Source organism: Geotrypetes seraphini, chromosome 1 (genome assembly GCF_902459505.1).
Source record: "Geotrypetes seraphini chromosome 1, aGeoSer1.1, whole genome shotgun sequence".
Lineage (NCBI taxonomy): Eukaryota > Metazoa > Chordata > Amphibia > Gymnophiona > Dermophiidae > Geotrypetes > Geotrypetes seraphini.
In genome coordinates this window covers 343,250,501-343,274,544 of record NC_047084.1, presented here as the reverse complement: position 1 = coordinate 343,274,544, position 24,044 = coordinate 343,250,501, and the positions used below count along the sequence as shown (strand labels likewise).

Genomic DNA, 24,044 nt, shown 5'->3' with positions numbered 1-24,044 from the left:
TATATCAACAGACAGGGGGGCACAAGGAGCCAGTTGTTGGCACAAGAGGTAGGCATTCTTCTGCTTTGGGCAGAGATGTTTCTTTCACTGTTGTCAGCGGCGCAGATTGCAGGTAGGGATAACATGCAGGCGGACTTTCTCAGCAGAAATCAGTTGGACACCGGGGAATAGGGGCTGGCTTGACAGGCATTCCAGCTCATTGTTTCCAGGTGGGGGCTCCCAGAGATGGATCTTATAGCCTCGGGTTGCAACGCCAAAGTCTCCCGGTTCTTCAGAAAGCACAGAGGTCAGAAGGGATAGATGCGTTGGTTCTTCCGTGGCCTTCGCACAGTTTGCTGCATGCATTTCCTCCTTGGTCGATGATAGGCCAGGTGCTAGATCGTGTTGCGCAGTTCCCAGGATCAGTTGTGTTCATTGCCCTGGATTGGCCGCGTCGTCCATGGTATGCAGATCTGATGAAGCTGTTGCAGGGCCCTCCACTTCGGTTCCCGGTGACACCTGACTTACTCACACAAGGACCAGTGCAGATAGTAGATCCCTTCCGCTTTGGCCAGGCTATTGAAAGGTCGCGGCTGAAGTGGAAGGGGTATTCTGATCAGGTTATTTCTACTCTGCTGCAGGCAAAGAAACAGTCTACTTCTAAGGCTTATGCCAGGGTCTGGAGAGTGTTTGATTCTTGGTGTTGTAGTGTGGTGACTTCGCCTTTTCATGCTTCCTTGTCTCATATTCTTTCTTTTTTGCAAGAAGGGGTTTCCAAAGGATTAGCGTGCAATTCCCTTCGAGTGCAAGTGGCGGCTATTGCCTGTTATAGAGGTAAGGGTCTCAGCCAGATGTCGTGAGGTTCCTTAAGGGGGTTAACCGGATTAGGTCACCACTGCGGAAACCTTGTCCGGATTGGAGTTTGAATGTGGTTCTTAGGGGGTTGATAGGAGCTCGTTTTGAACCTTTGAGTACGGTGACGATCAAGGATGTTATCTTGAAGGCGATTTTTCTGGTGGCTATGGCCTCGGCAAGGCGGGTGTCCGAGTTACAAACTCTGTCTTGCCGGGATCCGTTCTTACGTTTTTCAGAATCAGGGGTTTCGATTTGGACGGTTCCTTCTTTTCTGCCTTTTCACGGTTCCTTCTTTTCACCTTTTCACGTCAATCAGGCACTCTTCCTTCTGGCTTTTAGGGAAGAAGAGTGGGGGGGGGGTCGCGATTTCAGTCTTTACATTTGATGGATGTGCGTAGAATTCTCTTGCACTATCTTCAGGTTTCTAATGACTTTCGGAAGTCAGATCATTTCTTTGTTCTATTCTCAGGACCTAGGAAAGGCCTGGTGGCCTCAAAAGCTTCAGTGGCTCGGTGGGTCCGAGAGGCTATTGCTTCTTCTTATTTGGTGTCAGGAAAACGGCTACCAGAAGCCCCCCATGCTCACTCAACCAGGGCAATGGCTACGTCCTAGGCGGAGTCCAGAGGTTTTTCTCTGGAGGAGATTTGCAGGGTGGCCACCAATGTTCCCTTTACGGATTGATGAGGTGTGTGCAAAAAAAAAATGCATGAGCGACAAGTTACATACTCCACAAATTTATGAGCAGGCGCGGAGGATGAGTGCCCATGAGATTGAGGGAGGGTTAAATACTCAAAACTTAGAAGAATAACAAATTTTGCACTTAACACCATCAGTTTCTGAGTAATAAAAAATTTCCCCAAGTAGCACGTGCTGTGGGGTGCCATACAGTAAATCCGTTTCAACATAGCATTCAGTCAACCACTCTGTTTTAAAACCCAAGCACCTCTTCTTGCCTGTGTTACATAAACTTTCCTCAGCTCGCCGCTTAGACATGGCCATGAATTATTTAAAAATAATGAATTCTTTGATATTTAAAGTAACTTAATCCTATATAATAAAACGCTAGCCGCGCATGCGCACTCCTATCTGCGTGTTCTGTGAGGTGTAGGTCCGTGGCCACAGGAGTGCGCATGCGCAAGTCCCCAGCCTTACTGGTATGTTCATGCTGTTCTTCGGTCTGCCCTGCTCCTTGACTTAGTGTATTTTTAAGCTGAAAAACGTGGCAGTGGCTCCTCTCACGATCCCCACCTGCGTCGGAAGTCCGATGCAGTCGGGGATCTTGAGAGGAGCTGTCGCTGCATCTTTCAACTTAAAATACACTAAGGCGAGCAGGGCAGACCGAAGCTTCAAAAAACATTTCAGGCGGAGGTGCGGAGCGGCGGATGGAGAAAACAAGGCTCCGAGGAGGACGCGCAGGCACGGCGTCACCCGAGGAGATCATCACAATCTCGCAAATCAGAACTGTCTACTTTTGAAATCTACTGACCTTATGCATTCCACTGACCTCATTTCCCCATACTCAGATCAATCAAGATGCGGTGCCGCGCTGGCGCTTGGCCTGAGCCACCACCACCGCTTCCTCTCACCTCCGCCCGCGCTCGATTCCAGTCATGCCCACTGCGTATTTTAGTGAGTGACACGAGAAAAATTATGAGTGACGCCAATGAAAATAGTGAGCGATCGCTCATGCGTTCAGCTTAGAGGGAACATTGGGTGGCCACTTGTTCCTCTGAAAGATCACTTTGGACACTTAGGAAAACCAGTCCCAGACTCCTTCACCTCCTCTAACTCTTTCTCTAGACATTACCGCTTGGATGTGGCAGAATGCTCAAAGGCGTCTTATGGGGCTTCTGTCATTGCTGAGGCTGCACCTTAGTCCCACCCAGTATGAATTGGCTTTGCTATATCCCACTGGTCTCTGGATTCATCTGCTGCCAGCGCTAAGGCATGTAAAATTATGTCCTACCTGTTAATTTTCTTTTCTTTAGACGCAGCAGATGAATCCAGAGCCCCACCCGGGCTAGATTCTGCAGTTCATCCCCTGGCGGAGAGGGGGGAATACTGGGGTTGGTGATAATTTGGTGTCTGTTTGTTGGTCTGATTTTCATATGGGAAAGTTTTCTTGAGCTGCAGCTGCTTGGGCAAGAGCACTACTGATTGGCAAGAAGGAATTCCATCCAGATATACTCCTGAAAATCAGGACTCTATCTCCACCTGCTGGTAGGTATGTGCTATCCCACTGGTCTCTGGATTCATCTGCTGCATGTGTGTGTGTATATATATATAGAGAGAGAGTGTTACGGTTCTGTAGATGACATCCAATTAATGGTCCATATGGGGTCAGATCATGTTAGAAAGCTGGATCAGCTGGAAACCTATTTATGGTTGTGACACAGTGGATGGAGCAGAATAGACTTTTGCTAAACCTCAATACATTGGAATTCCTATTATTTGACATCAGCAAGGTTTGGAGATGCCACCTCAGAAGCTGGATGTTATTCTCAAACAGGGGTGAAATTTCAAGAGCTTGGGAGGTTTTTTATTAAGATCAAGACCTTCCAATGGAAAACCATATTTCTAGGGTAATTCAGGCTTCTAGATTGAATTCATGCATGTTATGGTAGATTTAGGGTTATCAGATGTTCAGATTTACCCAGATATATCTAAGTGTCTGGAAGGATTTTAGAAAACCTGGCTGTTTGGGTTTTGGAAGGCCCTGGCAATGCCAAAGCTCAGGGCTGCATCTGGAGGGCATGCATGGTGAGACACGATGACATCACGTCACATCCGCACATGCTCAGAGGCCCTCCAGACACGGCCCTGAGCTTAGGGAAAGAGAGGAATTGAGGTTTGTGTAGGGGTGGGGCTGGAGTGGAATGGGTTGGGCAGGCCACATGTCCTCATTTTTTTACTTTTATAAATATGATAACTTTGGGTAGAATACAAAGCTTCTACAGTTTGAATGATATGACAATTATGATGTATGCAGAGCCAAGGCACATGCCTCGGGCAGATGTGCTCAGTATCTAGAATTGCCAACTGTCTGGATTTTTTCAGGATTCTAAAAAGTTGTACATTACCTGTCTCAAAGCAAGAAGGATGGCTAAGTGTGTGGATATTTTTCAGAGATTAGTCCATTACAGCTCTCCATGCTCTCCCCCCCCCCCCCCCCCTTCCGTACAGAGGCTGTGATAGGCTCCAGCCAGTGGGAAGGCTGCTCTAGTCACAGGATGGAGGTGCTGAGCTGCAAGGCTGTGGGAGAAGCAGATCTCTGCACAGGGTCTCTGGAGAGAATCAGTGGAATTAGTGAGTGGTGTTGATAAGGATAAAGACTGAAAAATGCAAAGGGTTTGCTGTCAGTTGAGAAAAAGAACTGGCAGTAAATGCCAGAATTTACATGATGGTGGGCAGAACTGGTAGGGGTGGGAGAAATGCCTGGAGGAACGTATTAGTAACAGAAAGTGCATGCACTTATGTTTCTATATCTCTGGAGAAGACAGCCTCATATAAATAAAGCGTCCCTTTGAAAATCTGTGCTAGAATGCAGAGTTTCATTGATACCTGTGCACATATAAGTGGATGGAAGTTTTCAGCCCAAGGAATTTACTATAACCATTAAATTACATGTATGGACAGGAAAAAGTACCTGCCTATGAGAATATATGTAAACCGCTTTGATTGTCCCCACAGAAAGAAGGTATGTCAACTCTACTACCCTGGTTTCCCCTGTTCTTATATTTTCTTCTTTACCTCTCATATTATTGACCTCCACACAAAGAAATGGATGTATCAGTATGAGTCTCAAATTTAAAAAGTGAAAATTTCCAGCAGCATGGAGCTATCTTATGTTGGGTTTTACTAAGCAGCTTAAGAGCATTTTGCTATGGACTGACAAGGTAAATGCTCCGACGTTCATAGGAATTCAATGAGCATTGGAGCATTTACCTCACTGGCCCGCAGTAAAGTGCTCTTTGGGACTCTGTGTTAATGTATATTCTTTTCTTTACTTCACAGATTGAAAACAGTCCTCATGAATTTGCACTTTATATTATTCATGCCTCTGGAGGTAAATAACTGTATAATTTATACTGAATGTTATGCTTGGCTTCTGCTATAGATCCACTTTATAATAAACCGGGGTGTCTTCAGAATAAAATGGATATGAATGTTAATTCTATCTTCCATTATTCTGTTAGGCTCATTACATTCATTTATGTGTTAGGTTGATTATGGATTATTCAGTTATGCAGCTAATTTTATAGTTTGAGGATTTTTGCAATATTGACCTGTTTGGTGTGTTTAGCTCTGGTTCATGGCTACAAATCAATGGGATCCTTTTATCAAGCTGCGCTAGCGGGGTTAGCGCGTCGGACATTTCATCACGTGCAAACCCCTGCGGCCGGCTAAAAAACTAACGCCTGCTCAATGGAGGCATTAGCGGCTAGCGCGGCAGGCGGTTTAACGCACGGTATTATGCGCGTTAAACCCCTACCGCAGCTTGATAAAAGGACCCCAATGTTTGCTGTATTGAACTGAGAGTCTTTGAGATAAGAGCTGTATATCATAGGCTGGAAACGTGTTGGATACAATGCACAGTGGAAGCCTCTGGCAGCCAATGTTTTGGTCAGTGAGAGATCTCTGAGTTAGAGTATGAAATTAGGAACATCATAATTTTGGATTTTAGTTTTAATTATGCCATTTTACTGGCTTTGCATTAGTCTTCTAGTTTTAGTTTATTTTCCAGCTAATTAAGGATTCTTTGAGGGTACAAAGACTTACATTAACTGGTATTTTTGTGACGCAGATACTTTGACCACATAGCTATACTTCGGCCATATAGCACTGAATATCAGCCAGCAGCTTACACTATGATCCCTCCAACCCATCCCCCAGACCCGAACCCCCTCCTCCAAACCAGTCAGATGTTTATTTTCTATTCATTTAGACTTTTCCCCACTTTTTGGATATTTTATAGTTAATTTTACATATTTTTGTAAATAAAGAATGTTAACACACATTAGAACTGTCTAATACACACTAATCAATTTAGCATGCATTAATTTACGGGTTAACGTGCACTTAATCAACTTACACTAAGGGCTCCTTATACAAAGGTGCGCTAGCATTTTTAGCGCATGCACCGGATTAGTGCGCGCTACCCGAAAAACTACCGCCTGCTCAAGAGGAGGCGGTAGCGGCTGGCGCACGCGCAATTTTGTAAAAGGAGCCCTAAATTTTGTAAGGCACACTATTGAACAAAATATGTCCTAAGGAATACACAGTCCTGCTACCGCCACAGTAATGAAATGGCCGGCAAACTGTTGAATGGGTCTATAACCAAATGTAAGGGCTTTAGTGAGCCACTAATGAATAATCTGCTTTCCATTTTCAGAAAAGAAAAAACTAAAGAGCACAGACTGTCCTTTGTTGGAAAGAATCCTGCAAGGCCCCTCGGGGAAGGCTGCCAGGTTTTTCCTCATGGACAGGGATGCAGAAGAAGTCAGTAGTGATGTGGGTATGAGTCCATTCATTTCTCCATGATGCGTGGTCACTTTTCAAACTCTTCACCAATGAGTGCTCTCCTCTGTGTTTCCCAAATCAGGTAGCTCAGTATATCAAATTTAATCTTCCATTTCTGGAATCAATTCTTCAAAAACTAAATGAGGAAGAGAAGAGGGAAATCCAGAAGACTGTGGCCAAGTAAGTGCAAGATCTGCGGCTGGTGATTTTCGGCGTAGTGTTTGACATAGCAGAGAGTCAGTAGGGCTGGTGTGTTACTTACAGATGTATACTGCTTAATGGCAGGGCCCTGTATAAATAAAAGGAAGACCAAACCAAACAGAAATGTGGAAAACAAACAATGTTCAAGGTCTTTGTTTTATTAAAACACTATCCACATTAGTATTGAACGGATCCGTTCATGAAGAGATAAAACGAAGACCTTGAACATTGTTTTCCACATTTCTGTTTGGTTTGGTTTGCCATATTCTCTGTGGAAACTTGTTTTTCATTGGTTCAACTTAAATAAAAAGGAAGCACCGAGAAAGCTTTGTTCATTTCTATTTTAGAATTTTGTTCTGGGGCCCTTGCATCACCCTACTAGCTCATGTCTACTTGACACCAAAGGAAGCTAGCTGGGGAACAAACCAGCAGTGGCGTACCAAGGGGGGGTGGTCCGCCCTGGGTGCCAGCCATGAGGGGTCTGTTCCCGGCCTGGGAGTCATGGTCCGAGAACTTCCCTTCTCATGGTCCGGTACCAAGGCTCTGGATAGTCCCCGTGGCCCAGCATGTTCCCAGCCTTCTCTCCCTTTACCTTCTGTGAAGCTGAAAAAACTGCCGGCCTCAGCAGTGATTTAGCAACGACACCTGTGGCTCCCCTTCCTGCTTTCCATGTCTGCCAATGACGCAACTTCCTGTTTCCACCCGGGTGGATTACAGAGGCAGACATGGAAAGCAGGAAGGGGAGCCGCGGGCGACGTAGCTGAATCACTGTCAAGGCCGGCAGTTTTTTCAGCTTCACAGAAGGTAAAGAGAAAGAAGGCTGGGAACATGCTGGGCCATGGGGACTATCCAGAGCCTTGGCACCGGGCCGTGAGAAGGGAAGTTCCCGGACCATGACTCCTAGGCCGGGAACACCCCCTCATGGCTGGCACCTGGGGGGAACATTACTAAAAATATTTTTTACATTGGTCGGGTATCAAAAATGATGGCAGGGGGTGTCAAAAAACAATGGGCCTCGTGTGTCACATACCCTAGGTACGCCTCTGCAAACCAGAAAGGAAATAAATGTTGAATTAATGAGATCCAAGTAGTAGATAGGATAGAAAGTTTTTAAGAATTACTTTGTCTGAATTAGCATACAGTTAAGGACACTGCTGGGTAGACAACTTGGATTCAGTTCTCAGCTCAGACTCCCATTCTTTGGGAAGCACAACCGAGAGGAGCCCTGATAGCTCAGTGTCTTTCCTGTTGGCTCACCGAAAGCCCTGCCAGTTATTACATATATCAAAGGAGATGGTGAGGGGACATGTTGGTGGGTGCTGTGATCATCTGTTGAAAGCTAGAGGTTTTTCAAAGGAGATTGAATAAATCAAGATACGAAGCCTGACATGTTGTGTCAAGCTGCAGCAATTCTGGTAAGTTTTCTATGTGTAATGAGAGTAAGTTTCTAACAGCTCACTTGTGTGTCTAGGGAAAGTAGGTGCTTATTTTGGGACTATTTCAGCACAAATTCTGAAGAAATCCACATACATTTACACCTGCTCAGGAGCAAATGCAAATATACCCCAGTTAAGTACACCCATACGCATGTATTTTATTAACAATACACACAAAATTGTGAGGCTGTCCAAACTCCATTGTCAAAATGCCTACACCCAAGTTGTGTATAACAATGCAAGTTTTTCTCATCATGTGTACTTTTTGCACTCTGGGTAATTTTCTAAGGGGCTTCTTATACATGTGTTCTGGCTTATCTGTGCAAAAACAGCCTGTAGAAAATTATCCTCCATAACTTCAAGAGCACTTTCAAATTAATTTAGGGAAGACGTACACAAAATATTTTCAGGTACACTCAGGGCTGGATTAGTGACTAGACCCAGTAGGCACGTGCCTAGGGCCCGAAACTGTGAGGGGGGTGTCCGCTTAAGGAAGATGACTCACCTTGCCCATTTTTTAAAACAAAAACGGCCCCCTCCCAGCATCAACGGTAACGGGGCCCCCCCCATCAACAGCAATGCGGCTGGCTCTATTACAGGAAGGTCCCACGATGACTGCATCTGCCGGTCCATCCTCCTACGATGTCACTTACTTGCTCTGGAAGAAGTGACATTGGAGCGGGATGGTCCAGCAGACACAGTTATCGCGGGACCGTCCTGTAACAGACCGGCCGAGTTGCCATTGATGTGGCGGGGGGGGGGGGGTAACCCATTGCTGTTGGCTGTTCTAATTCTGCTTTCGGGCTGCCTTTTGCAAAGGAGCTCAGAGGGCAGAGCCAGCAGCTGCAATGTTTGGAGGGGGATAGAGAAAGGAGCATGGAAGGGTGGTGGAGGGAGAGAAATGGGGCAGGGTGGTATAGAAGGGTTGTGAGAAGGATGTTATGGAAAGGTGGTGGAAGGAGAAAAAGGGGGCAGGGTGATATGGAAGGATTGTGAGAAGGATGATATGGAAGGATTGTGAGAAGGATGATATGGAAGGGTGGTGGAGGAAGAGAAAGGGGCATGATGGTATGGGAGGGTGGTGGGAAGGATGGTATGGAAGGGTGATGGAGAGAGAGAGAAAGGGGGCAAATGCTGATGGAATGATATGCAAGGAAAGGGAAGAGACATAAGGGGGAAGGATACTGGATGCAATTGGGTTGGAGGGAAAGAAAGGGGGCAGATGGTGATGGACGTGGGGGGAAGGGAGAGAAGAGAGTGAAATGCCAGACCACGGGGGTATGGGAGAGGGAAGGAGAGGAGAGCGATGCCAGACCATTGGAGAAGGGAAGGGAAGAAGAAGCATGCCACACCAATGGGGGGTGGAGGGATAGAGAAATGGAAGGGAGAGGCATAGAAAGAGAGCAGATGCCATATGGAAGAGGCAGAGAGAGGGCAGACAGTGCAAGGAAGGATGAGAAGATGAGGAAAGCAGAAACCAGGCAACAAAGGTAGAAAAAATTTCTATTTGTTTTACTTATTTTTGCTTTAGGATAAGGTATTATTGTAGCTGTATTGATAATCATTTATTAATAGAAGATGGAAATAAGATGATGCTTTTTATTGAACTAATTTTAATACATTTTTTTACTAATTCAGAGACCATAATTCCTTTCCTCAGGTCAGGACAGGGATACTGTAACAGCAGTATAGTTTACTGATCTGAAGAAAGAGGTTTTAACCTCTGAAAGCTAAGTGAGAAATGTATTAGTCCAATAAAATGATGGGCACTAAATTTTCTTCCCGCCAAGCCCCATGCCTCCTACCCATATGCAAAATATAAATTGGTGGGCTTTCCAAAGCCCAGCCAGTTGAAGATCTCTTCATCTAGGAAGGAAGGAGCATTTGTCCAGAAATGTTTGGAGCTTGCATAGAAGAAAAACTGTACACTGGCACTGGTATGGTAATCTTTGTTGTTTGTTTTGAATTTTTAAATAAAAGAAATAAAGTGGAAATAAAGAAGTAAATAAGAAAATGGGTAAATACATGGGAGCAGGGCATGATGGGGTGGGGGCAGGGTGGGGCAGGGAGTCCAGTGTACTTGTGTGCCTAGGGGCCCTCGACTAATTAATCCTGTCCTGGGCACTGTGAATGAAATCAAAGAACCTGTTTACTAACGAATGGTCAAGTTGTACATTTACTGCACTTTAACTGCAAAAAAAATTAGCATGTGATAAGTGCTAAAGCTATACGCTACCTGTTTGGGGGGGGAGGCAGGGGGGAGGCAAGCCTAGCATGTCCCCTGCAGTTACTGCAGAGAAAAGTTCTTTACCATATGCATTCGTTCCTTGGCTGTGCGTCCCTGATGTCAGAAGTCATAAAAATGTGAACAGAACTTTGTGAGAATGTAAAAAAAAAAAAATCATTATTCTTAGCTATTATACTTACCCAAATCATGTGTGAATAATGAGAGAAAGTAGCATGTTTTCTGTTTTGTATTTAGTTATAAAACTGATAGGGTAAAGTATCTGCACACTGGTCTTCGCTGTGGGCATTATACCAGTCCTGATGCACAATCCAGAGCAGATTGATGTTACTATATGCAAGGGCTATATGCCCTGAAAAATTACAATAAAGAGCAATATACTTCTCAATTTATTTTCTAAATTATAGACATCTTTTAATTGTAATATAATTTCGCTACTAACAGTCTAAGCTAAGCAGTACTTTTGCTTGAAAAATAATCATAAGTTCCTTCTCTCACAGAATCTAGCTTCTGCAGCCTACAGGTTTAATTAAAGTACTTCATTTTTATCATACCCCATAGAGCCTGGAAATTCTGTAGAATCCCTCTTTTAGAAGGGTTACTGGATGACCGGATTTCCCCAGACGGCTTTTCAAAACCTAGCACTTTGGGTTTTGAGTAGCTTCCTGACATAATCACATGAGGAAGGGGCATCCGCGCACGCGCGGATGCAATGTGGTAGCATCGTGTCCATGCATGCACGGATGCCCTCTGGGGGCGGGGCTGGGGTGGAACTGGGCAGTCCTGAGGGGGTGTGGCCATGGGTCCGGATTTTCCCAAAGGAAAATCTGGTAACTCTACCTTTTAGTATTCTTTTCTAAGGGTCTTTTTGTTTTGTTTTTTAATCTATGTATGTTGATTTGTGATCTACCTATAACTGTGTCTCTCAAAGTGTGTTCCATGGGCACAATGGTGTGCCCCAAAGAAATTCTGGATATGCCACAAGAGAGTCCAGAATTTTACTTTATTTTTTTTTTTTCAGTTCAAAAAAATTTTTATTGGTTTTTGGAAAACATAAAAAAACTGAAGTACAAAAAGAAGAGCTTCCAAGGAAGCACAGGTTATAAACCGGGTGATGACACCCATCCAGTATATTCAATTACATAATAAGAAGTGGCAATAACAAGATAAATGAACAGTAAACAGTATATCAATCATGTTAGTATGCACATCATAAAAGCCTATAAGAACGAGGAACAAGCTTCGTATGGGATAGTGAAGGGAGTAAATCGAGAGAGATAAGATACAATATAGTCCACGCTAAAACAGTGCACATGTGACTGTATATCGTCAGCAGACAATGACAAAATAGTATGAAATAAAATAAAGAGAAAATAAAGGAAAGATCAAACCAGAATACTATAGGTAAATGATCCGGTTTATGGTCAAGGGTCTAAGTGCTGATGTTTGCCAGAATCGACCAAGTTTTATCAAAAGTCGCTCTAGATTTATGGCGGTCAGCCATATGTCGTTCAAATTTATTGTGGAGGCACATTGAATTCCACCATTGGTTATAATCTAATTTTGTAAAATCTTTCCAATTATGTAAAATAAGTTGAATGGCTAGAATTAATAAAAGGGTAAAAAGGCGGTCATGATACACAGATAGATGGGCAGTGAGTGCCGAGGAACCCAGAATCAAAATATCAAATGAGAAAGGATCAGTGATAGAGAAAATTTTAGAAATCGTGTGCCAGATCGAATTCCAGAAAATCTGCAAATGGGGGCAATCATAGAGCATATGCCGCAAGGAGCCTTCAGATGCTTTGCAAGACCAGCAAGAGTTAACTGAGGACTTCATTATTTTGGCTGATTTAATAGGAGTCCAGAAGGCTCTATGATAGAGGAAAAGAGCTGTTTGTCTATGAGAGGCTGAGTGAAGGGATTTAAATAATCTGGGCCATAACGCCAACCATAATTGCTCGGTAATAGGGGATTGCAACATCGGATCCCATTTAGAGATGGATTCGACGAGGAAAGGATATGATTTTGCCTGCATATACTTGTACCAATTTGAAGATTGACCTTTGGAAGCAGAGAAAAGTTGTATCTTTGAGTGGAGGTCAGGAGTAGTATGCAAGGATGCGGGAGATGAGAACCTCGCAGTAAGACAATGATGCAGCTGAATCCAATTAAAATATTGGGTGGGAGGGATATGGAATTTTGCCATAATGTCCGAGAAGGTAATCCATTTATTCGCGTTGATAAGATGCGCAATAGTACAGAGACCTTGCTGTTGCCAAGATTTCCAAAGTACCACGGAATTGTCAATTTTAAGTTTGGGATTATGCCAAATAGGTGCCGCTAATGAATCAGCTAATTTGTTCTCTGAGATGGAGTCAATATGGTTAAGTGTTTGCCAAGTACTATGTAAAATCGTATTGCGTTTGGCCTCTGAAGGCAGAGGAATGGCAGGTGCATGTTGCATGATGTACGGATCGAGTAAAGAATGCTCTAAGGATAACCACGTGGGCGGTGTGCTTATGAGGAAAAGATTGGACCATAGGGAGCCTTGAGATAATAGAAAAGCATAATGGTATTCCCGAAAGCTAGGGAAGTTGACACCTCCCTGGTCCCGAGGACACTTTAATTTACGCAAGGCAATCCGGGGCTGTTTGTTGTGCCACAAGAAGGAAGAAAGGAGACGCTCAATACGAGAATAGACGGAGGGAGAAAAAAGACATGGAAGCATACTGAGAACATAATTTATTTTGGGAGTTATCATCATTCGTATTGTAGAAAGTCTGCCCCACCAGGAGAGGTTGAGGGGGGACCATTTGGAAGTACAAGTGTGAATGATAGAGAAGATGAAATCAGAATTAAGTTTCAATGTGGATTCGAGAGTAGGACCAAAGAATAAACCAAGGTATTTAATTTTGGTAGGGGACCATATGAAGCCAGAATTAATTGCATCAGTTTGGACATCGATGCAATTTAGCGGAAGTATTTCTGATTTAGTTATGTTTAGCTTATAGCCAGATATGGCTGAGTACTGTCTAATTTGTTCAAGAACAGGAGAAAGAGAGTCCGGGGTGATGTAGAGCAGGATATCGTCTGCATAGGCCGAGAGTTTAACTGAAAATTGGTCTGACTGGAAGCCATTAATTCTATGGTCGTGTCTGATAGCCGCTAATAACGGCTCCAGAGCGAGATTAAAAAGTAATGGGGATAGGGGACATCCTTGTCTGGTGCCACGGGATGGATAGAAAGGTTGCGAGGTACGGCCATTAATCATAATCCGAGTCGTCGGGTGGGAATATAGAACTTTGATCATATCAATAAAAGGATCTGGGAATCCATACCAACGGAGAATATGAAAAAGAAAATGCCATTCTAGGCGATCAAAGGCCTTTTCAGCATCGAGGGCCATAATCAAGAGTCTGTCTGGATGAGATGTAGTGTGGTGGATGATATGTGACAAAATGCGGGTATTATTGGAGGAGTATCGGTTATGGATAAAGCCAGATTGATCAGGGGAGATAAGAGATGGAAGAACAGATTGGAGCCGGGTAGCAAGAATTTTAGCAAAGATTTTAGCATCCACATTAATTAGAGAGATAGGTCTATAGTTTTTGACATCTTGGGGGTCTTTGCCGGGTTTGGGAAACACAATAAGGGTAGCCTCTGTAAAGGAGCCTGAAGAATCGCCCTGATTGCAGAGAAACTGAAAGAAAGATAGCAAATGTGGAAGCAGAGTAGGAAGAAAGGCCTTGTAAAACTCAACAGTAATGCCATCGGGGCCTGGTGATTTATTCGAATTTAGAGAGTTAATGGCGTCCTGGAGTTCCTGAGCAGAGAAGGAAGAGGAGAGAGGAGACGTCTCGGTAGGTAAGAGTGAAGGATGGGGAAAAGATAAAAATGAGGTAAGCTGAGGAATAGAGGGGGAGGTTTCTGATGAATATAGTTGTTGATAAAAATCATGGAAGGCAGAAGAGATGGAGGAATAGTCTGTAGATAACTGCCCAGATACATCTTTAATAGAAGATATGGTAATCTTATCTTGAGATTTTTTCAGATAGTTTGCAAGTAGATGACCCGGTTTATTATTGTCGGCGTAATATGTGGATGCTTGAACAAAAACAGAGTTGGCAGCAGAGGAGCTTAAAAGAGAGTTGTATTGCAATTTAAGATTGCGAAGATCAGTTAGAGCTTGTATATTAGATGTATCAGAGATATGGATGGACTCAGCCAAACGAATGCGGGATTCCAGATCCCGTTGTGCAGTTTTCTGAGAAGAATGAAGTTTGGCTGAGAATTGAATAATAGTGCCACGAATAAATGCCTTAAAGGCGTCCCAGGTAACAATCCAATTAGTATGTGTGGGAATTAAAAAGCCCGAGAGCCTGTCTCGACGGGCGGCTCTAACGCGGAGCTGGGTGGCCTGCGTTTGCCGTCCGTCGGGGGGGGGGGGGTGGATAGGAGGAGGGGGATAGGAAAATTTTAAAGAGGGAAGGAGGTCTTTCACAATGTGGGAAGGACCTCCTATAAGGTTAAATTGGGGCCGCAGGGTGGGGTAGGGTGGGGGGTATATAAGCTGTAGGCTCGGAGGACCGTAACGGTTTCCGGTCCTCCGAGGCAGCTTTCAGCTTTGGGCGTCGTCGAGTGGTGCGATCGGGCCTACCTCGTGCTTGGTGTTGTCTGCTGTGCAGTCGGGAGATGGCCAGTTCGCCTTCTATGGACCCCTCCGATGCCGTTGAGCTGTCCCTCCTTGCCGGTGACTCCCTCGACGAGGCAGACCCGGATCCGGTGAGCGTGGTGGCTGGGGGGGGTAGAGCCTTGCCTCCTCGGCGCTCGCGTTCGGCTGCCCGAACTGCGATAGCGCTGGAGGTGAGCGGGGAGGTGCCGGATGTTTGTAGTCCTGCGGGGTCTACCCACAGGGGCAGTTGCCGCCGGTCGGGTGTCCGGGGGAGGGGCCGAGGCTTGTCCCGGGGTGTTACTGAGCCGGATGGAGCTCTGTCTGGGGCTCTCGGTGGGGTAAGTGGGACTTTAGCTGTAGGGGCCCTTCCTGCTCCCAGCCTGCCTTTGACTGCACAGGGTGCTGCGGGGCAGGCTGGAGCTGTGAGGGAGTCTGGCCGGTTGGGGGCGGCGTCTTCTTCCTCGGGGGAGGGTGGTCTGGTGGGGGACAGGGTGGCGGAGCTTCCGGTTCTTACATCGACGTCTGGGATGGGTCCTGGGTTGCCTGCCGGCCCTCCTGGTTGGTGGCTGCCTTGGATGTCTGGGCATTGGGGGGCTCCTTGGGGCTCTGCCCCTTGGGCTATGGTCCCGCCCCCGTTTCCCGGGGTTGTTCCTCCGTCGACTTGGGGTGCGGGCGCTGCGATGGGAGGTGGCTCGCGGAGGTTAGAGGTCATGGGAGATCGGCAGGCGGAGGCTTGGACTCCGGGGCTAACGTTCCCTCATGCTGCGCAGGTTGCTGGCCCCTGTCTGGATTTTTTCCCCCAGGATGTCATCGCTGGACGTGAGAGCCGGGCAGGGCCGTCTGCTGCAGGAGTATCGAGCGGAGGACATGCAGCAGTCCAGCGGCCGGGAAGTGAGGAGCCGGTGCTGCCAGCTGGAAGGATTTCGGATACGGTGGTAGCTGCGGACGGCGCCACTCCTGGAGCAGACGTTGCCGGAAAAGGACGGACAGCGACAGGATAACGGGTAACATGGCCCTCGTGGCTGGGGCTGGGGGCAAAGGGAGGAAGGGGAAGGGGAAGGGGAAGGGGAAGGGGAAGAAGGGACGTCGGACTAGGGCTTCTTCTTCGTCCTCTTCGTCTTCTGTAACCTCTTCTTCTTCTTCTTCGACGTCGTCTTCTTCGTCGGGGTCACCTCGGCGGGTAGCAAGTGACGGGCATGTGCGGGAGGGTGATGATCGGGGGGTCCCTGCCCTCGTGGCGCTCTCGGAATTGTGGGAAAAGGTTCCGCGGTCTCTGCGTCATAAGATTAAGAAGCGTGCTTGTATTGATGTTTTTAAGCTTTTAGAGGGTCGGGTGCGCGGACGTAAGAAGAAAACCAAGAAGGAGGCCGGGAAGCCGAAAGTGGGATTAGTTTCCCGTAATGTCTTGAACTGGACGCGTGCGTTCTTGAGGTTAGCCAGTGTCTGGGGGCGGGAGCGTCCTCAAGACTATGGTCTTTTGCTGGCCTATGCGGACTCCATTCTGGATGCGCATCAGAGGTTCGGTGGGTGGGCATGGCTCAATTATGACGAAGCGTTTCGGGACAAGATGGAGGAGAATAGGCACATGTCTTGGGGCACGCAAGACATTAATCTATGGTTGACGCATATGGCGAAACCCGGTGGGTCTGGGTCGAGTGTGTCCAGTAAGCCGGGGTCTACATTCCCGGCGGGTGTTCGTTCCTTTCGTCCTCCGGGAGGCTCTGGGGCGGGGGGTGGCCCTGGCGTCTGTTGGCTGTTCAATAAATCTTCCTGTTCCTTTCCTGAATGCCGCTTCCGCCATGCCTGTTCCTTATGTGGGCAAGCGCACTCGGCGCTCAAATGCCCCAAGAGAGGAGTGGGGGCGCCTCCCGCTCCAGCCAAGTGAATTAGGGGATCCTGGGTTGCCCACTCCGGTCCGGGTAGGTGTCATGCAGCCTTGGTTGGATCAATACAAGGATGTGCAGGCGGCGGGGGTTCTAGCTCGGGGATTTCGGGAGGGTTTTGTGATTCCTTGTTCGTTGCCTCAGTCCAACGTACAGGCTTCTAACGCGTCTTCTGTGTCTTAGTTGCGGGAGGAAGTGCAGCGGAAGTTGCGTGAGGAGCTTGATATGGGGCGGGTTGCTGGTCCCTTTCGGGAGCGCCCGTTCCCAGTAATGGTGTTGTCTCCTTTGGCGATCATTCCTAAAAAGGAGCCTGGTAAATATCGCTTGATCCATAATTTATCCAGGCCTGTGGGGCACTCTGTGAATGATGGCATCCCTCGTGACCTCTGTTCTGTTCGATATGCTTCTTTTGATAGTGCGTTACAGTTGGTGCGCATTGCAGGCCGGGGAGCCTTGTTAGCCAAGGTTGACATAGAATCGGCCTTCCGGTTGCTACCGGTTCATCCGTCTTCCTATCCGTTACTGGGGTTTCGGTTTGCAGGTGCATTTTATTTTGATAAGTGTTTGCCGATGGGTTGCTCGATATCCTGTGCCTTTTTCGAGTTATTTAGTTCATTCCTACATTGGGTTACAGTGCGGCGCGCGGGAAAGGCGTCGGTAGTTCACTATTTAGATGATTTTCTTTTCGTTGGGGGAGCGGGTTCGGCTGATTGTGAACTGCTAAAATCTACGTTTGAGTGCATGGCGGCGGACTTCGGGGTGCCATTAGCTGCAGATAAATCTGAGGGGCCTACTTCATGTCTCACCTTTTTGGGTATTGAGATCGACTCGCGGTCCATGGTGACTCGGCTTCCGCAGTGCAAGGTACATCAGTTGCTGTCTTTGATCACCTTGGTGTGGGGTACTCGAAAGCCTACTTTGCGGGTTGTTCAGTCTTTGTTGGGGTCGCTTAATTTTGCTTGTCGGGTCCTGCCTATGGGACGGGCCTTTTCTCGTCGTTTAGCGGTGGCAACGTCGGGCGTTCGTGATCGTCGTCACTTCGTTCGGATCACAGCAGGGATCAGGGCGGATTTACAGATGTGGTCGTTGTTCCTCACTCAATTTAATGGGTCTCTCCCGATCCAGTTCCCGGACGTTTCCAGCTTAGATCTAGACCTGCAATCGGATGCGGCTGGCGGTGTGGGTTTCGGGCTTTATTGTCAAGGAGATTGGTGCGCTGCTGCGTGGCCGGAGAGTTGGCGACGGGCTGGTGTTACCCGCAATGTGACCTTGCTGGAGTTTTTCCCCTTATTAGTGGCATGTGACTTATGGCCGGAGAAGTTGCGGAATAGGCGTGTCGTTTTCTGGTGTGACAACATGGGAGTGGTAGAAGTTGTGAATCGGCAAGCTGCTAGATGTTTGCAGGTGAATGCGGTGATGCGAGAACTTGTTCTGCGTTGTTTACGCCTTAACTTATACGTTAGGGCTCGTCATGTACCTGGTGTTCAGAATAGGCTTGCTGACGCCCTCTCTCGTTTTCAATTCTTGCAGTTTCGAGAGCTGGCTCCTGCAGCGAAGGTGGAAGGGTCGCCGATGCCGGAGCGTTTGTGGAACCTGGTGGTGAACGGATCTGGCGAATGTTGCAGCAGTCTGTAGCTCCTGCCACTTGGACCCGGTACAATCGTGGTTTCTCGACCGTGTTTGGATTCCTGCGCGCTCGGGGTTGGGTCCCGGGCCCTGTATCTGAGGTTTTGCTGGCTGACTTCCTGGCCGGTTCTCATCTCGAGGGCTATTCCCGTAGCGCGGCGGCTGGCCACTTAACGGGCTTTGCTTTTTTTTGTAGGGCCTTTGGTTGGTCCTGCCCTGCGTCAGGTTTTTTGCCCCGTCGGATGCTGGCCGCCTGGGGTCGGGTGGCGCCGCAGCTGCCCGACTCCCGGCTACCGGTAACGCATGCCTTGTTATCCCGTCTTCTGGAATTATTGCCGGTAGTGGCGAGATCGGCCTTTGAGGCCTGTTTGTTCCATGCTGCTTTCTCGTTGGCCTTTTACGGAGCCTTGCGGGTGGGGGAGTTGCTAGTTCACCCAGCGGACATCTCGGGTTCTAGGGGGCTCCTGTTTAGCCAAGTTCAGGTGGATCAGAGTTCGGTGCGCCTCTTCATTGCCCGTTCTAAGACGGACCAGCTGGGCAGGGGACGCACGGTGGTTCTTCACCGTGTGGTGGGTTGCGCTTCGTGCCCTGTCTTATCCCTGGCTGCCTATATGGCGGTTCGTCCTCATCTTGATCTGGCCTTGTTGATCCATGCAGATGGGGCGAGGCTCACGCGTTATCAATTTTTGGCGGTCTTGCGGCGGGCTCTGAATCGGTGTGGTGAGGACCCGACGCGCTATGGCACTCACTCATTCCGCATTGGTGCGGCTACCAGTGCTTTTGAGGCGGGTGTTCCTGCTGCAGCTATTCAACAAATTGGCCGTTGGTCGTCCGCTGCCTATCGCGGTTATATTCGTCCATCGGGTTCTGGACGGATTGGTTCCCAGTAGGGGGGACTGAGTTGATGGGTGTTACAGTTAAGTGGTGTTGGGGGAACTTGCATTGGGGGAGGGCTGTACTGGTTCACTGCATGGCTTTCTGTTACTAACCCCTGTGTTTTTTGGGTGTTGGGATGTGCGTGACTGCTGAGTTTTGCCTTGCAGATGCTGTTCGGCGGGTACTGTCGGTGTGGATCATCGGGCACTCCTTTGTCCATTGGGCGGGGGAGCGTGCCGTGGTCAGGCCGTGCGGTCAGCACTTAGGCCTTCAGCGGTGTGGAGTCTACGTCTCGTGGTGGGGTCAGCGAGGCATGCGGTGGCATCAACTGTTGCCTCTTCTCGATGACCTTCGACATCGTGCTCGGCGCCCGGATCTGTTGCTGCTTCATCTTGGGGGCAACGATGTTGACTCGTTTAGCGGGAAATGTTTAATTGACACAGTAATTGATGATCTCGGGGTGATTCGGGGTTGGTTTCCGGCTGCCCGGATCGTTTGGTCCGACATTATACCACGCCCTAAGCGGTTGGTGTCGCGTAGGTGGACCAGAGGGCTAATCAAGGTTAACCGTCAGATCGGTCGGTGGGTGGAAGCTAGAGGGGGATTGCAGATTAGGCACTCTTGGGTTGATGTCACTTGTTCTGGATTGTTTTACAGGGATAGAGTGCACCTCTCGGACATCGGGTGGGATCTATTGTTAGACGATTTTGCTTCTTGTTGTGAACGAGTGCTAGACCTCTAACCGCAGCTCTGTTCATTGTTGGGGGGGCCTGTAACGAGTTTCAGGCCTGTGGCGGTATCCCGAGCTACTGGCGGCTGGTCTCATCATGGGATGAGTGGTAGGCCGGCTGGGAGCCGTGCCGGTGGGTCGGATGACCCTGGACAATGGGGCATGTGGGGACATGCCACCCCTCGGACCCTTGCTTAGACGGCAGGGTCGGGGGCCATCTTCATCTATGCCGGTAGCTCGGGATCAGGGGTCACAATGGTGGGTTCCATTGTGGCGGTTTAATTAGACAAAAGGTTATGTAATGATGTTTATTATGTTGTTTTCTATATGTAAATTGTATTTAAATATGTTTTACAATAAACAGTGCTGCGGCCAGGTTTATCCACTCAGGTCTATGTTTTTATTGGTGAAAGGGTTGGGATTGGTATTTAAGGTTAAAGGTATGCATTGGGGAAGTGGGCCACTCCAGCTTCCGCTGTTAGTTGAATTTGAAAAATTCTTCAATGGCAGCACTAATGCAATCCGAAAAATGGTCCTCAGCAAGGAGTGAAGAATTAAACCGCCATTGTTTACTGCGAGGTTCTAGGGAGAAATGTGTGCAATTTATTGTAATGGCAGCATGATCTGAAACAGTTATGGAGTGAATGTCAGATGAAAGAATGTGTGTTAAGATAGATGTGCTGACAAGGAAATAATCAATCCTGGAGTATGTGGCATGGGGGGCAGAAAAGAATGTAAATTGTTCATCATCCCTATGGTGGATTCTCCAAGGATCTGTTAGTTGTAACTGAGTCATAATATCATGCAATGCATACCATGATTTTGATTTTTTATAGGGGGCGTGCGATTTCCGGTCCCTACTAGGGTCCAAAATGAGGTTAAAATCCCCCCCTATTATTACGGGAGTATCTGGATCCTGCAATACATGGTTGGCGATATTATGAAAGAAATCTGGAGAATCAATATTAGGTGCATAGATGTTAATGATTCGCAATGCATGATTGGAAATAGAAAGCTTAGCACTTACCCATCTACCATGTGTATCATGAGAGCTAAAAAGTGTGGAAATGGAGGGATGTTGTCTCACCAGAGTAATGACACCATTCTTACCATCCTCAGCAGGGGAGAAAAGGGGAGGAAGAAAACCACGTTTGGTAAACTTGGCAGAGTCAGCAGAATTAAGATGAGTTTCCTGTAGCAGAATAACATCAGATTTAATATCATCCAAATATGACATTAACTTCCGTTGTTTTATTACATTATTAAGACCCTTAACATTCAAAGATGTTATTGAAAATGACATTTGAAGATAATGAAAAGAATCTGATAATTGTCTGCATATAAAATATAAGGAATGAAATACCCATCAGAAACTGCATACATATCTGTAGTAAATAGAACAGGAGTGATAAATATCAGTGAAATACCAATAAAGAGAGAAAGAAGTAAAGAGCAATAAAATATACTGGAAAAGGTGAGAAAGCCCCCTGCTAAATAGCAGCAGGCCATAAAATATGGGTGGGCTGAGAAGCCAAGGCCCAGGCCGAAGGACAGCACACACCAGCAAACCTATTGACAAAGACTGTGAAAATAGTAGCTCTTGCTGCACGCTTAATTATGCAGGAAAACAAAAACAGGATATCAGCAAGTTCAAGCAGTAAAACCTTGAGTAAACAACTGAGCTATTAGGCTAATTGAAAGATAACCAGTCATAACAATCCAGGTAGCAAAAACAGTTGAAGCAGAACTAACAGGGCTGAACAGATACAGGAGCACGCTGTGAGTGAAAACAAGGTGTCAGAGTGACCAAGGAGAAAGCAGAAGGCAGCCGCACACAGTGAGAGGCTAGAGAGAGAGAGCCGAAAACGGCTCCAGAGACAGATGCAGGCAGCATTAAATCTAATGGTGCCGAGGCCCAAGGCGGGAAAGGAAACAAACAGAGAGCACATTGTCAGCTCGTGGTGCAGAGGAGTGCAGTAGAGGTAAGGAGAGTAGGCAGACATTGTGCAAAAAGAAAAAAAACTTGAGCCATAATTACAAAAGGAAGTAATGCATCATGGTGAGGAAAATTCCGTTGCTCTGAAGTAGAGAGTCACTCTTTAAAGCTCAGCCATGCTTCTGCTAGCAGAGAAGGGCAGATCAGACTCACACATTGTCAATCGGGGTGGGCGAAGTTTCTTCTATGTAGGTGGCCAAGAGCTCCGGATCGGTGAAGTCTTTTGTTTGGTTTAAATATGTCACCCGCATCCGCGCCGGATAAAAGAGGCCAAAGCGGGCGCCCATCTTCTTTAGCTGGGGACGGAATGCTAGGAGTTGCTGCCGGGTTTTGACTGTGTTCTTATGAAGATCCGGGAGAATAAGAATCCGGTTACCCTCATAAGTAATGGGAGCCATAGATCTTACTTTTTGTTGTATAGCAATAACTTGAGGGTATCTCAGGATTTTCATCACGATGGGTCGCGGTCGACGGTCGCGTGGGAGCCTGGAAGATGGCGACCGGTGGGCTCGCTCAATCTCGAAGTCGTGGGTGAATGAAAGATCCAGCAGTTTGGGGATGAACGCTTCGAGGAAGGTGACCATATTGTTTCCTTCCTGCCCTTCCGGGACCCCCAAAAGACGCAAATTGTTCCGGCGAGAACGATTACTCGCGTCTTCCATATCTTTCTCCAGGGCCAGCGTGCGTTTCACATGGCCCTGAAGTGCTTTAACATTAGCCTCCGTAGTTGCCGATTTGATTTCTAAATCAGCCAATTTGGATTTAAATGAAGACAAATCAGTGTGAATCACTGCCAGATCTTCTTTAAGCTCCGATATTGCATCTTTGGTGTCTGTCATAAGTTCTTGAACTGTTTTAATTGCTTCCCACAAGTCAGACATGGAGGGAGATGCAGCAGTATCAGAAGTCTCTGAATTGGAGTTTTTCGCCGGAGAAGGTGGGTCTGGCTTGTGTCTCTTGCCCTTAGTAGTTGAAGCCATAGTTCATACAGCTGAAGGTGGTAATTAGAGGGGTGAAAAACGAAAATATTGCAGCAAAAGAGCAAAAAGTAAAGAAAGGTTGCTGGAGCTAGTTGTTCAAGCGACCATCCCAGTCGGGCTCAACAGCGCCCCCCCGAATTTTACTTTATTTAAGAGAAATGATATGGCAGCTATGTTAGTCCACTCTTAAAGATAATATGTAGATATTAAAAGGAGATAAAACAAAAAGAATCCAAGTGATAACCGCTTTCATTGGACTAACTAGAGCAGGGGTGCCCACACTTTTGGGGCTTGTGAGCTACTTTTAAAATGACCAAGTCAAAATGATCTACCAACAATAAAATTTAAAAAAACACAAAGCACACTGTATGCAGAGAAAATGTTAATTATCATTTATATTCCGGTGTTTTTTCAAAGAGGTCAAGGCAGATGAATTTATGCAATGTCACCTCAGTAACAACTATACAAAAATAGACAAATATACCCCCTCCCTTTTTACTAAGCCACAATAGCGTTTTTTAGTGCAGGGAGCTGAATGCTCTCGACGCTCATCGGCTCCCTGCGCTAAAACCCGCTATTGCGGTTTAGTTAAAGTGGGCCATAGTGCAAAATATAGACAGCAGATATAAATTCTCAAAATGGACACATTGTGATCCTCCATCTTGTTCCTCCTTCCTCAGCCCGACGCCACTCGAGCAGGACTGAACGGCCCTGCCCCTGCCCCACACTTGAACTCTGCCTCCACAGCCCACCCAAGAGCTGCCGAAGTCCCTGCTAGACAGTACTAGCACTTCTGGGCTCCTTTCTGCCTCACCTCAACGTCCCCCCCCCCCCTCCTTAGCTCATCAAGGTCCACTGAGGACCTCCAGACTCTCAGCTCCCCTTGCCCAACCCGGACTCTGCTCGTTGCCAAAGTTTACCATTGTTCATATTCCTGTCTCTGTACCATATTTTATTATTGTCTATGCTTTTCATTTAGATGCCAAATTCCACCTTGTCTTTGCCTAGCTCAGCACCAAACTGTATCTCTGCCATACGGAAA

At 47.0% G+C, this 24,044-nt stretch overlaps 1 protein-coding gene across 6 annotated transcripts in view; it reads left to right on the top strand.

Annotated features, from left to right (window-relative positions):
- The window catches only part of RASSF6 (Ras association domain family member 6), a 145,033-nt gene that overhangs the window by 107,009 nt on the left and 13,980 nt on the right, over positions 1-24,044 (top strand). For 3 of the 6 annotated variants that reach the window (XM_033961805.1, XM_033961771.1, XM_033961765.1), the window contains 3 exons: positions 4,849-4,900; positions 6,227-6,345; positions 6,437-6,534. In XM_033961805.1, coding sequence (XP_033817696.1) covers positions 4,849-4,900; positions 6,227-6,345; positions 6,437-6,534 — 269 coding nt within the window. Of the gene's footprint in view, positions 1-4,848; positions 4,901-6,226; positions 6,346-6,436; positions 6,535-14,810; positions 15,916-18,324; positions 19,433-19,463; positions 20,103-24,044 lie in introns of those variants that run through there. The other 3 variants (XM_033961800.1, XM_033961790.1, XM_033961781.1) reach the window with 3 other exon arrangements.